Genomic DNA, 13424 nt, shown 5'->3' with positions numbered 1-13424 from the left:
CCATGTTTTTAAATATTTACTATCTATGTGCCGCGAAAAACAATGCCATAGATTGTAACTCTGTCAGTGATCACGCTTCTCAGCATGTTTTTGTGCTTTTCTTAAAGATTATGGTGTCTGTAGTACACATTTTTAGATGTTGGATATTGTACCTTCGAAGGAGGTGCTCATTTTCAGAATCATTATTCTGGAACTTAATGTGTGTGGAAAAATAGGTGAATGAGCTTATTTTCATCACTTTGCAAATGTGTTGCCCTTACATTGCCTAGGCTCATACGTGGCTAATGCAGCTGGCCTTTAACCTCTATAGGTCTCTTGGAGACAATATTGACTTGTCATTTCGACTTTCCATGGTTTAAATGTACACTACAATCCCCCGGGGGCAGTAATTGTAATTGCGAACATCTCATGAATATGGAAACAGTGCTGGTCGACTGTTGGGCCGCGCATAGGCTTCTTTAGCGCTGCTGACTTACAGTACAGCAACTCCAGTATTACAGAAGTACTATAGGCGCAACGCAGCCATTTTGATAACGCACGTATCAGGTTTTCCTTAATTTACTTTACGCTTCGAACAATTACCGCTGGTGCCCCCATCTAAACTAGCTACGCACAGAACACAGTGATACAGATTATCTTACTAAATATATGGTAACCGACAAAGATAACTGGTGCAAGCGGTCCCACTGGTGAATCCAGACATAGGCGAGGCCAATTAAGTGCCAGCTTGGGCCAGCCTATTTAGGACTAATAACGGCTTGCCGTCATCACCTAAATAACGGCAGGCCCGTCTCGGGCTGACGCCGACCAGACGACATCGGAAGAATGCCACCAAGCCACCATCGGCCCAACGCCGGATGCCGACATGGCATCAATACTGCCGAGATCGGTCTACTGCCAGCGGGCTGCCTGGGATAACATAGAAACTGAATGATAGATATGTGCCGTTTAACGTCCCAAATTCACCATATAATTATGACAGACGCCGTAGTGGAGGGCTTCGGAAGTTTCGACTACCCAGGGTTCTTTACCGTGCACCGAAACCTGAGCGCACGGGCCTACAGCATTTCTGTCTCCATCGGAAATGCAGCCCCCGCAGCCGCGATTCGCTCCCGCTAACTACGGGTCAGCAGCCGAATACCTTAGCCCCTAGACCACGGCGGCGCGGCTAACATAAAAACTACTCTGTTGACGTTCGACAGCATAGCAACTATGCTTGTGTATTTGGCCTTGACAAAAATATGATTCCGCTACGAAAACATAAACTATATTCGCTACAATTTTTGTTCTATACTTTTCATTGTTGGCAAGCTCTACACCCTTTACACCGTCGTCATTCCCTTTTTTCTCTCAAGTGCCTGCGTTCGGGTGGAAAGCGCCAATAGAAACCTATACGGTCTCTCGCATAATTACAGCGGTGCCTGTCGCAGCCTCGTGGTTCACAGATAAACAAAAAAGACGGCATTCTTTTAAATGGTGTTAAATCTCTGAGGCACCACACAATATTAGCTATACAGGTGTGTGCACCCACGAAGTCCCGTTGTAATATAAAAAACGACAGCATATCCACGGGCTGAATAATAGAGAGTGTGGCGAAGCATCCGTCTGTCCATTCGTTCTTGCTTCCATCCTCCCATGCGTGCGTCTGTGCGGCTGCCCGTGCGCCCATCCACCCGTCCGTGCGTGCGTCTGTTCGTGCGTCCGCACTTCCATCTGTGCATCCGTCCCGGCGTTCGTCCATCCATCCGCTCCTGCGTCCATCCATCCGTCCGTGCAGCTATCCGTGCGTCTGTCCATGCATCTGTCTGTGTGTCCGCTCGTCCACCTATTCAACACTCCAAGTACCACCATATCGCATCTTTTCATCACATATTGCTCATATAAAAGCAGCGTCATCCAGCGGACATTCCAAGGAGTGAACGAGAAAAGGCACACGCACACTTTCTTACGGCTTGCACTTCGTGTCTACTTGCCACCTTTAACCACCTCGAGTTCATGGTATATACTAGTTCACTGTATTCATCTATCTGTCCATTCGTTCTTGCTTCCGTTCGTCCTTGCGTCTGTGTGACCGTCTGTGCGTCCATCGGCCCATCCGTGCGTGCGTCTGCTCGTGCGTCCATCCCTGCGTTCGTCCATGCATCCGCCCTGCGTCCGTTCATGCGTCCATCCGTCCGTGCAGCCATCCGCGCGTCCGTTCATGCATCTGTCTGTGTGTCCGTTCATCCATCTAGTCAACACTCTAACTACCACCTTCTCGCATTTTTTCATAACATAATCCGCATATAGAATCACGGCCATCCAGCGGACATTTTGAAGACTAAGCGAGAAGCAGCACACGCAAATTTTTTTATGGCTTGCGCTTCGTGTGAGCTTCCCACCTTTAACCATCTCGAGTTTATGGTATATAAAAATTCACTGTATCCCTGGCACTGCGGCCGAACGCTCGCTAAATATTTCTAAAACCAAAGAGGTTATGCCCAGCGAGTATAACGTAGCAACCCTTTCTTTTCAGATAGTGCTCAATGTACATGCCATTGGCTGCTAATGGGGCGTGAGAGACTGGAGAATTAGGCTTTTAGGTAACGCGCACGCTGCGAATTTTTTATTGTTCAACAACGCACAGGAGAATTTCCCTACCGGCACCATCTTGCAGGTGAAAGCGTCAGACATGTTAGTCACTACTATGAGGGGCGAACGGGTGACGTTTTAAAAAGCTTTGCCCCGAAAAGTACAGCCAGGCGTGACTATGTCTCAAAGCAAAACTGTGCACTCTGGGCAGTTCTCGTGCAGTGTGGAGATTACATCGTTTTTTATAAAGCACAAGGAATCCATTTTTTTCAACGCACACATTCGCAATCTTGAAACAAATCTAGCAAAAAGAATAGTGACCTCGTGCGTTAGAAGTGCTTTTGTCTCCCTATAGTTTACAATTTTATAGCACAGAAAGAATATGACCAAGTCAACAGGCCAAGCTAGCACTATGTTGCTGAAGCGCTAGGCATCCGTAATTTCAATAAGTGGAATCAAAATAATGTTTTTCTGTTTCGATCCCGATAATGAAGTGCATTTTAAAAAGCACACAGGCCCTAACTGGGTTAAATATGGCGATTGGCCTAGCTCGTTTAAATTTATTTTGGAGAAATTAAGACACGTTTACTTGGTTTCTTTTTTTTTTCTCGCGCCACACCAAGTTTCCTCGAGTAATGAACCAACTAGCTCCACAGCACTCATTGTTGACCTTTCACTGGGTGGAATCGCGTTACATCACTATGCAAATGCACTACGTACGCTTCAGATAATGAAATGATGTAGCCACAAAAATAACTGCATTATTCAATGTGTTTAAGCAATTTGGAACATACACAAAAAAGAAGTAAGTCTTGTTACTAACAGTCAACTGATTGCCACCTTCAGAAACAGGCACAACTTTTGCATATTTCTAAGCCAATAAAAAGCAACAGAGATAGGTAATAGTCGACTTGAAGTTGTAAAAGACCATGCCTACTTAGGACAGGTAATAACCGCGGAGCTGAACCACGAGATTGGAGTAACTAGAAGAATAAGAATAAGAGCACATCTGGCAAGCACTCTCAAAGTATGACAGGTAGATTGCCATTATCCCTCGAGAGGAAGGTATATAACAGCCGTATCCCGCCAGTACCTAGCTGCGGAGCAGAAACAAGGAGACTTACAAAAAGGGTTCAGCTTAAATTGACGACGACGCAGCGAGCATCGGAAAGAGAACTGATCGGTTTAACCTTACCAGACAAGAGTAGAGCAGAGTGGATTAGGGAACCAAAGGGGGTTTAGTATATATTAGTTATAATCAAGAAGAGAAAATGGATATGGGCTGGGCATGTAGCGCGTAGACAGGACAATAGCTGGTCAGTAAGGGTAACTAAATGAATTCCCTGAGAATGCAAGAAGGTTAGCGGGAGACACAAGGCTATGTGGACAGATAATGAGATTAAGATGTTTGTGCATATAAATGGGAAGCAGCAAGCACAGGGCCGAGTTAACTGGTGGGACGTAGGAGAGGCCTTTGTCCTGCAGTGGACGTAGTCAGGCTGATGATGATGATGGGAAAGCAGCAAGAGGAAAGTGAGGACTGATTTATGGTGGTTTTATTTAGTAGACAACTCCGCATACATATATAAAAATTGTTTGGAATGTTATCGGCACCAGGACTCTTTATGCAACTGATATTTAATAAGAGATTCAGCACATCTGTTCCTATAGCCCGCCATCAATCATAGGAGATTTACTTATTACAATGACGTCAAACTTAGTTGCAGAACCATCGTTTTTAGTATAAACTATAGTAAATGGTTGAGTGGCTGGGCCCGTATCTTTGGTAATGCTTTTGGTATGCCCGCTTCAAGATTTCTCATGACTGTAGCTTGCTAATTCGGTACAACGTCATTATTTCTTGTACAAAATCAAGTGAGTCAGCATATCAGAACCCACATTTATAGTAGCTAAAAACGAAACAAAAATGCATTCTTTTACATTGCAATTTCCGATTAGCAAAATGTTTGCGTTTACCAATCAAAATGACTGCATTGGATCGTGCCATCTAAGAACTAGTCACTCACTGTCGGGAAGCTTTCAAAGTGTATGTTTGAAAAGCATCGCTTTAAACAAATCTACTTTCCCAACCAAAGTGCAACCACCCTAGAAGGTTTCCGGCTGTAAAGCTTGAGCACAGTCCCTTTTCTAAAGGGCATAAGACTGCTTTCGTGCTGCAAAAGTGCACGCAACTGTCATGATGTGCGGCACCTTGTCGGTCTTGCAACACCAGTTACTGCTTACGTATGTGTGCACATGACTTTTCTCTTTTTGTACCCATACAGATGCTAAGCACTCGAGAAAAAATCTGGATGACGTTGCGCACTTACCATAATCCACGGCGGGACTGCATCCACTGGGTTAACAACGGGCTGAACAGCACTGATTACGACTTCTTTTACTGGGAGCGAAAGCTACCGAGGCCAGGTCAGTGGAGCAGAGGAGCATTGTAAGTGGCTTGATTTATTGATTGATTTTTGGGGTTTATTGTCCCCAAACCACCATATGAATATGAGAGACGCTGTAGTGGAGGGCTCCGAATATTTCGACCACCTGGGGTTTTTTAACTTGCACCAAAATCTGAGCACACGGGCCTACCACGTTTCCGCCTCCATCGGAAATGCAGCTGCCGCAGCCGCGATTCGATCCCGCGACGTTCGGGTCAGCAGCCGAGTACCTTAGCTACTAGAGCACCACGGCGGGGCCATTGTAAGTAGCTTGAGCCTTAATGAAATCAAAGCGATGCATGAACACAGGCTTGTGTTTAAGTCGGAACTTTTGAAATTCCGCCAACACAGCAACTTTATGCCACGCTTGATTTCTGTCAGGTAAAACGAACTTACCGACAAAAATCTGGTGTCAAACCAGATTTTGAAACAGTAAACGAGACCATGATGCCGAATTTTAATTCATAATTTTTGCTATGCACATTAGGCTTTTCGTGTTCGCCAGGAAGCTTGTGAAATGACTACGCGACATAATCGACACTTTGGCTAGTTGGTTGAGATTCATGGTATGTCTTTGCTTTTAACGCACAAAGAGACACAAAGGAACACACGACAAGTGCTTGACCTGTGTTTTTTCATGTCTTTTTGTGCGTTGAAACTACAGTTAGGGTGTACTAGAAGCTTTTGAGTGGCGCGAGCAGCTGCCTGGGAGTGGCCCTTTCGGCGCGGAATGATGCGGTGGCGCTGGCGACGACCAATCTACCCGGGCGGATGGCTGGCAGGCGTTCCGCGTACGTGTTGGTACCTCTCTGTTGCGCCTAGTGTGTAGATGATCTCCCTCTTTTTTTATTCACATACCTCTCCTTTTTCGCGCAAATAAAGGCTATTTGACATTATTGTTATTGAAGTTGCTGCTGACCGCACTGCAGCCCGAAGCAGCATAGCACACTGTACGATATAACGAGCGCGTTTATTTTTAAATTTTTAAAGTGTTCACATTTTAGACGAGAAACCAGCTGGCCGGTACACACCGGAAGCACCCCCCCCCCCCCCCTTCAAAAAAAGGAATATGCTGCACACAAATTGAAGAACTCTTGGTCCATTCCACTTAAAACACCAAAGCTGCAGACTCAAATAAAAGGCTCGTTGCTTGTGGCTGCCTGCACACACGACAAAAAAGTAGGCTTTATTGATATTATTTGAAGAACAGCCAAGTTTTTCCAAACCTCCCTTTGGTTTTGAATTATGGGAATAGATTCATTGTTGTAGGACCCACAGAAATGCAAATACGTAATACTGCACAAGAATGTCTTAAGGGAAACATAGTACTGGAAGATTTTGAGAGTTTAAAAATGCAACAACACTGCAAAGCAGAGCCGTAACTAATGATCATCATAATAGATAACATAAAAATGCAAGGTTTACATATTTATAAAACAATACATTTGCAATTAGGCAAAATGTAAAAAACGTAAAATATAGAGCCAGGATACAAAATATAACATAAAACAAAGCAAACAGAACGACAGAGGTTAGGTTGTCTTTCCAAAATGCATTTCAATAAAAAAAAGATGTTATGGTCGAAAGATTGTTTGAAGGGACACTGAAGCGCAACAATGAATTGGCTTAGATCGATGAATTATGCACCGAGATCCCTAATGCTGCTAAATTTACCATCACAGGTTAGATACAAAAAGATTCAAGATCAAAGATTTATTTTGAGATTTCAATCAATCAATCAATCAATCAATCAAACTTTATTTCAGGAATGCATACATTACGTGAGTAAAATTTTACAGTAGAGAGGAGGTCCCGAAGTTAGAAAACTGTCGGGGGGACCTCCGTTAGAGAATAAGTAAATTGCGATAACAATGCAGCAAGCAGTGAAAAACACTTTGTACGAATTAAACAAAGAATGGTTAAAATTTTGTAATAACAAGGCAAGAAAAGTTCTGTGCAACAGCAAGTGGTATAGTTAGTAAAAGAAATACTAAAATTAGGAGTAAGGCACGACGGCAGAGTTTAGAAAACACGTTTTGTGATTAGGTACTCTTTAAACATTTTGCGAAACGAATAGAATGTGGGACATAACTTTATTTCAAGTGGTATGTTGTTCCATACGGATACACCTGTAAATTTAAGAGTTAGTTTTCCATAATTGCTACGCACTTTAGGGAGAACGAAATTGTGACAGGCTGAAAACCTGGTGTTATTAGTATTGACAAGATGTTGTGTGGATAGCCCTGAAACACATAGACCATGATAAATGAGGCGGTACATCAATATAGCTAACTTTAGAGTGAACAAAAGATTAATTGGAAGCACGGAAAAATAAATAAAGAGTGGCGTAGAAGGCGATTGAAATGGAGCGAAGGCGATCAGACGTAGTGCCCGTTTCTGAAGATGTAGAAGGGGTTCCAGGTGACTGGCTTATGTATTACCCCAGGATGAAATGCAATAGGAAAGATGGCTATGAATATATGCATAGTATAATGATAAAATAATGCGTGACTGAAAATAAGGGCGGGCTTTAATGAGAACATGAATGCCAAAAGAAGCTTTTTTTAATATTGAGAGTACATGATAGTTATATTTCAAATGCTTGTCTAGTATTACGCCTAAGAACTTCACATGATCCGATACGGAAATAATATGGTTGTTAAGAGATACAGAAACTGGTGAGGGAAATGTGTTCTGTGCGGATGAAAACACCACAAATGTAGTTTTAGAGGGATTCATATAAAGATGATTGTTAACACACCATTGATAAATATTACAGAGATCGGAGTTTAAGCTACTTTCAAGTTCAGCAGTTGTTTTCTGGGATGTAAAAATAGTAGTGTCATCGGCGTAAAGAAGACAGTTAGTATGATTAAGGGAACTAGGTAGGTCGTTAATAAAAAGTAGGAATAGAAGAGGGCCTAAGATTGAACCTTGAGGGACGCCCATGGTAACTGGCTTAGCAGATGACGCAATGTTATTGATATAAACTACCTGTGAGCGATTTGTTAAGTAATTGCGAATGAACTGCAAAGCGGGACCCACAATTCCGAAAGATTCAAGTTTACACAGAAGGATCCGGTGGTTAATCGTGTCGAAAGCCTTCGTGAGATCAATAAAAACTGCCCCAGTAAGTAATCCATTGTCTATGGCTTGTTTAATTCGGTCAGTAAAGCTGAGCAAGGCGAGCTCTGTCGAGTAGTCAGGTCGAAAACCGAATTGGTGGGGAGAGAGTAGGTTAAATTTAAGCAGATAGCACATCAAACGCAAGTAAAAAAGCTTTTCAATTACTTTGCTAAAGAAAGGAAGTACACAAATCGGACGGTAATTATTAGTTGACAAACGATCGCCCTTTTTGAAAACAGGTGTTATCTTTCCTACCTTTAAAGCATCAGGAAATGCACCTGCTTTGAACAATTTGTTAATTATTTCAGCTAAAATAGGAGACAGTTCACGTGCCACGAGCTTTATCTTAGACGGGTGAATGGAATCTAAGCCTGGCCCTTTGGTTTTAAGAGATGACATGATCTGAAAGACTTCGTCTGCAGATGTAGGACGTAAATAAAAAGACTGAGGTGAACGAGATAGAATGGGAAAATGAAGGTCAACTAGTGAATCGGGGGAATTTGATGCAAAAGTATCACTGAAAGCATTAGCGATATCGAGTGGCTCGGTAAGGGAACGTCCGTCAACCGTTATTTTTGATAAGCATGTAGTCTCGCTGCTGTTCAAGAATTTTTTTATTAGCTGCCAGCTTTTCCTGGTATCATTACCGTTCTTATCTATTTGTTTTTCATAATACTCGCGTTTGGCCCTCTTGAGCAGCATTGAAAGTAGATTTGAATATCTTTTTAAGCGCGTTTTTAGAGAGCTGTTTGAAGGCTGAGATTTTAATTTTCTTCGCATGTTTTCCTTTTTAGATATGGAATGCAAGAGACCAGGTGTTATCCATGGGTTTCTAGGCGTGCGAAACCAATGTATGACGGTACTTGTGGTTGTGCATTGTGCAATGAATGCGCTTATTTCGCGTCATTATTTGCACGTTCTCTCGCTTTCAAGCCTAATCTAAGAAAAATTGTTTTTCTTCTTGGTGCACCGCCAAAAAATTAAGGGTGTAAAAAAATATGCACGAAAAATGACATCTTTTTTACGCCACTGTAGCGATTTATAGCCTACTGAATTTTAATTGCTGCTGTGCGCTTTTGACACTGTAGAAGATTTCTCCTCTTGACTTCCTTTGCGCGTATAGACCGCGGGTAAGGTCCGATGGTGGAAAAAATGAAGTTTCTGCTGCTCCACAACAGAGTGGGATGCTTGCAACAAGCTGCAAAGCATCTGAGGCTTCTCGAACGTTTACTAAACTGGACTTGCTGATTAGTTTCTCTTGCACGAACGCTTCACATTGCACGCTTCCATTGTCTGCACAGGTGAAGTATACGGCTCGTTGAATGCAAAGTTCACGAGTGCTAGGATTCAGTGAGCACGCTACGTACGACACGCCGGCAAATCTAAGAAACTCGCGCAGCGCCCATGACTTTGATGGTAGGACAAGACCACGAAGGTCACCGAGAGTGACAAACGCGTCAGACGAGAGACTTGAGCTTACCTCGTCAGCTTCGTCGCCATCTGCAGAAGTTGCACCGTTGGTATCCACAAGAAGCTGTGCAGGAGTGCTAATGCGTCGCCGTTTTCTGTTGTCATTCTCAGCCGGCACACACTGATGCCGCCGCTCTGTTTGGGTCCGCGGAGCCGGAGTTTTGAGCGTCAAATATGCAGGCAGGTTGGGCAAGATCGTCGGGACTGCATCAGGGGCAAGTGTCGGCATTCCCCTAGGAATTCGGACTTGAACACCATTGATTACATGTACGTAGTCTGTCACAATGAAATGCGGTTCGAAATGTAACTCGCACACACCACAAACGGCGTCAAGCGCCTTGTCAAGCCGATTGAGGTTCCGCTCCCAAAGAAGTCGTCGTTCTTCGTCTTTCGGGGCCTTAAAAAGCGAAAACTTCCGACTTTGTTGCACACGCGGATATCCAGTTGTGCAACCTGGCGCATAACAATGGCTTAGACGCTGCTTCTTCGTCATTTCGCGACTAAAACCGAGATGCCGGCCATACTGTCGAGCCTGCCGAGTAAACCAAGTGGGAAGATTGGGCGATGGCAGCGCCGCCGCCACTTTCGCCACAAGTTGGGGATGGAGAAAGCAAGGGGAAAGCGTTTCGGTCGCGCCACTCAAAAGTTCTAGTACACTCTACTACAGTTATACCATATATATGAGCGCATTTGGTCGAGTGCGTAAATCCTGCCCAATATATCTCTAAAGACGCCAGCAGCACGAGTGTCTGGCAACACTGGCGCTCCGTATCCCGTGGTGGAAGAAGGCACTCGGCTTTGCGAGCATCTAGTTTTTGGCCATGGGTTTCGTTTCGCGATGCGCGACGCGTACTACAAACACGGTTCGGCCATTGCGGCTATCTTTAGCTTGGCATCGAAAATGAAGGGTTATGAGGTGACTGAAACTAAAGTGACAAAGGACTCTCCATTGCAAGGATACATTGGCGTCACATGCGCCATGGCAAAATAGCGGTAGGCGGCATTGAGCGTAGCTTATCGGCGGCAATTTCTAGGGATCTCCTTGCGATGAAATGTGATTTTTATTCTCTATTTGATACATGTAGAGGCAGAAGAAAACCTTGCACTCCTGTGTTTTGCTGAAAACCACAATATTTTCGGTGACCGTGTCATCTCCCCTTTAACAATGGGTATATGCGAACAAAGTGTAATACACCTAGGCCACACGTTACTAACAAAAAAGTTCCTTGAAAGTTGTTAAAGGCATGTACTTACTTCTTTCTAGCTTACTTTACTACTGTTACAAGGTGCTGCGGTCCGCCGACTGAAAGGCTTCCGCGTACGTAACGCAACGGTTACTACACTCGGCGACAACCTTCTGTGGCAGCACAGCCGAGACTACGAAGCCCTAGCTCACCCTTTTTTACTACGCCTCTGCATACCTGCGTCTCTAAAAGAAAGAAAAAGAAACGATGCTGACCGAGTATGAACAAAAATTTCGGAGATGGCCTCTCGGTTTTGCGTTGTTCCTATCGCCCAGTACCTGCTCGATCGTACTTTTAAATGTGAAGAGTTTCTCAGCAAGCTTCGGCGACATAGTGCATATCTATCTATCTATCTATCTATCTATCTATCTATCTATCTATCTATCTATCTGTCTATCTATCTATCTATCTATCTATCTATCTATCTATCTATCTATCTATCTATCTATCTATCTATCTATCTATCTATCTATCTATCTATCTATCTATCTATCTATCTATCTATCAAGCCGCCTACGACTTTTAGTTCTCCTGGCCGTTCCATAATATAATCGATACTAAACTTGGTATGACATAACATGGCTTTATGAAGAACATGTTGACTAGTCATGACATCAAAATTAAGACATGTATGTCAGGAATGTCATGATTTACGTTTTATGGTCGTGCAGCTCTTCCTGTGGTTTCGTTCACATGGCATGTTACAAAACTGGTATGGTATGACATGATTGCATGGCGACTCAAGCGATAGACCCTAACATTAACATCTGCATATAAGCCATCTAACAACATGACAATATGCCAAGCCCTTGATGCGCTCGTGGGCGTTTCTCTAGCGTCGCAAATACCAGATTTGGTATTACAGTACGCGAATGGATGATGAACGTATATGACTGGTGCAAACATGATAATCTTGAGATTCGTGTCATCTAACAACATGACTACCCGCCACGCTCATGATGCGCTGGCGGCTGTTTCGCTAGCTTCACTTATACCAAATTTGGTATAACGGGTTGTGAATGGGTGACGAAGGTATGATATACTGGTGCAAACATGACAAACATAAGATGCGTTTTATGCAACAACAAGACTACAAGCAACGCTCATGATGTGCTCGCAGTCGTGTCGCTAGCTTCACATCTACCAAACTCGGTATTACGCGACGCCAATGGGCGACATTGGTAAATGACACATCCAAACATGATAATCACGAAATGCGTGTCATTTAAGAACATGACTGCACGCCACACTGATTATGCGCTCGCAGCCGTTTCGCTAACTTCGCAAATGCCAAATTATGTATTACGTGACATCAATGGACGACGACGGTATGTGACAGGCGAAAAACACAATATTCATGAGATGCGTGTCATTTGAAAACATGACTACATGCCACAGTCAAGGCACTACTAAACACGGTGAGCGCGCTCACCGTGTCACGGTGTGCGTGCTCGCCGGCGTTCGTTTTGTTCCGTCACGCCGGTGCTGCCACGCCAGGTGCCGGTGCTGTCATATACTCGCAAGTGCCCGCCGCACTGTGTTGCTTTGACGGATGCACGTTTCAGCGCTTCCGGCGTCCCTCCGTCTCGAAAAGAGGGACACGCTGTGTTCTCTGGGTAACGTATTGGCGCTAAATGGAGCATGTCGCATTTCGCGCCGGTTTGATTGATTCGTAGGGTTTAACGTCCTCAAACCACCATATGATTATGACAGACGCCGTAGTGGAGGGCTCCGGAAATTTTGACCACGTGGGGTTCTTTACCGTGCACCCATATCTGAGCACACGGGCCTACGACATTTCCGCCTCCATCGGAAATGCTGCCGCCGCAGCCGGGATTCGATCCTGCTACCTGCGGGTCAGCAGCCGAGTACCTTAGCCACTGGGCCACCGCGGCGGGGCTTTCGCGCCGGTTGCCGTCGGGCCGCGCCGACGGACGCTGGTCGCGCCTGTCGTCAAACTATAGAGTGCTCGCGTTTTGCTAACGTAGCGTTGCTGTGCTCAGCGTGCGCATGCGTCAACGCTACATTGGAGTATATTGGGCCCTTCTTGATGCGCTAGCGGCCATTTTGCGAGCTCCACATATACCGAATTCGGTGTTACGTGACGTCAATGGATGACGAAATATATTACTGATGCAAACATGATAGTTCTGACACGCGTGGCATGTCAGAACATGCTAACACCACGCTCATAGCATGCTCGTGGCCGTTTTGCGAGCTCTTCATATACTGAATTTGACATTCACGTCACGTGAACAGATGGCGAATATAAACGACACATCTAAGCATGATAATGATGACATGGAAGTCATGTATGGCATCAATTACCTTTACCTCATAACTTTGTGCTGGTTTGAAAAGTACATATCAACCTTTATCATTCGTGCTTCGCATATCATTGGTTCCCATTGTACGTGGGATCTGCCAATTTGTTTTTTACTACGCCTCTGCATGTATTTCATGAAAGCTAGCCTTTGCATACTGTGTAGCCAAATGAGAAATATATAAGTGATAGGATTTACGTTCATGATAGTTCACATTATTATTGTGTAGGATCACTCATGTA

The 13424-nt window shown here is 44.3% G+C and overlaps 1 protein-coding gene across 1 annotated transcript in view; it reads left to right on the top strand.

Moving 5' to 3' along the window:
• LOC142774481 (uncharacterized) overlaps positions 1-13424 on the top strand; it is a 66325-nt gene that overhangs the window by 14039 nt on the left and 38862 nt on the right. The window contains exon 2 of the mRNA XM_075874822.1: positions 4857-5020. Coding sequence (XP_075730937.1) covers positions 4857-5020 — 164 coding nt within the window. The remainder of the gene's footprint in view (positions 1-4856; positions 5021-13424) is intronic.

This window comes from Rhipicephalus microplus, chromosome 10 (genome assembly GCF_043290135.1).
Source record: "Rhipicephalus microplus isolate Deutch F79 chromosome 10, USDA_Rmic, whole genome shotgun sequence".
Taxonomy (NCBI): Eukaryota; Metazoa; Arthropoda; class Arachnida; order Ixodida; family Ixodidae; genus Rhipicephalus; species Rhipicephalus microplus.
The sequence above is the reverse complement of the archived record's forward strand: the minus strand, read 5'-3'. Positions and strand labels throughout refer to the sequence as shown.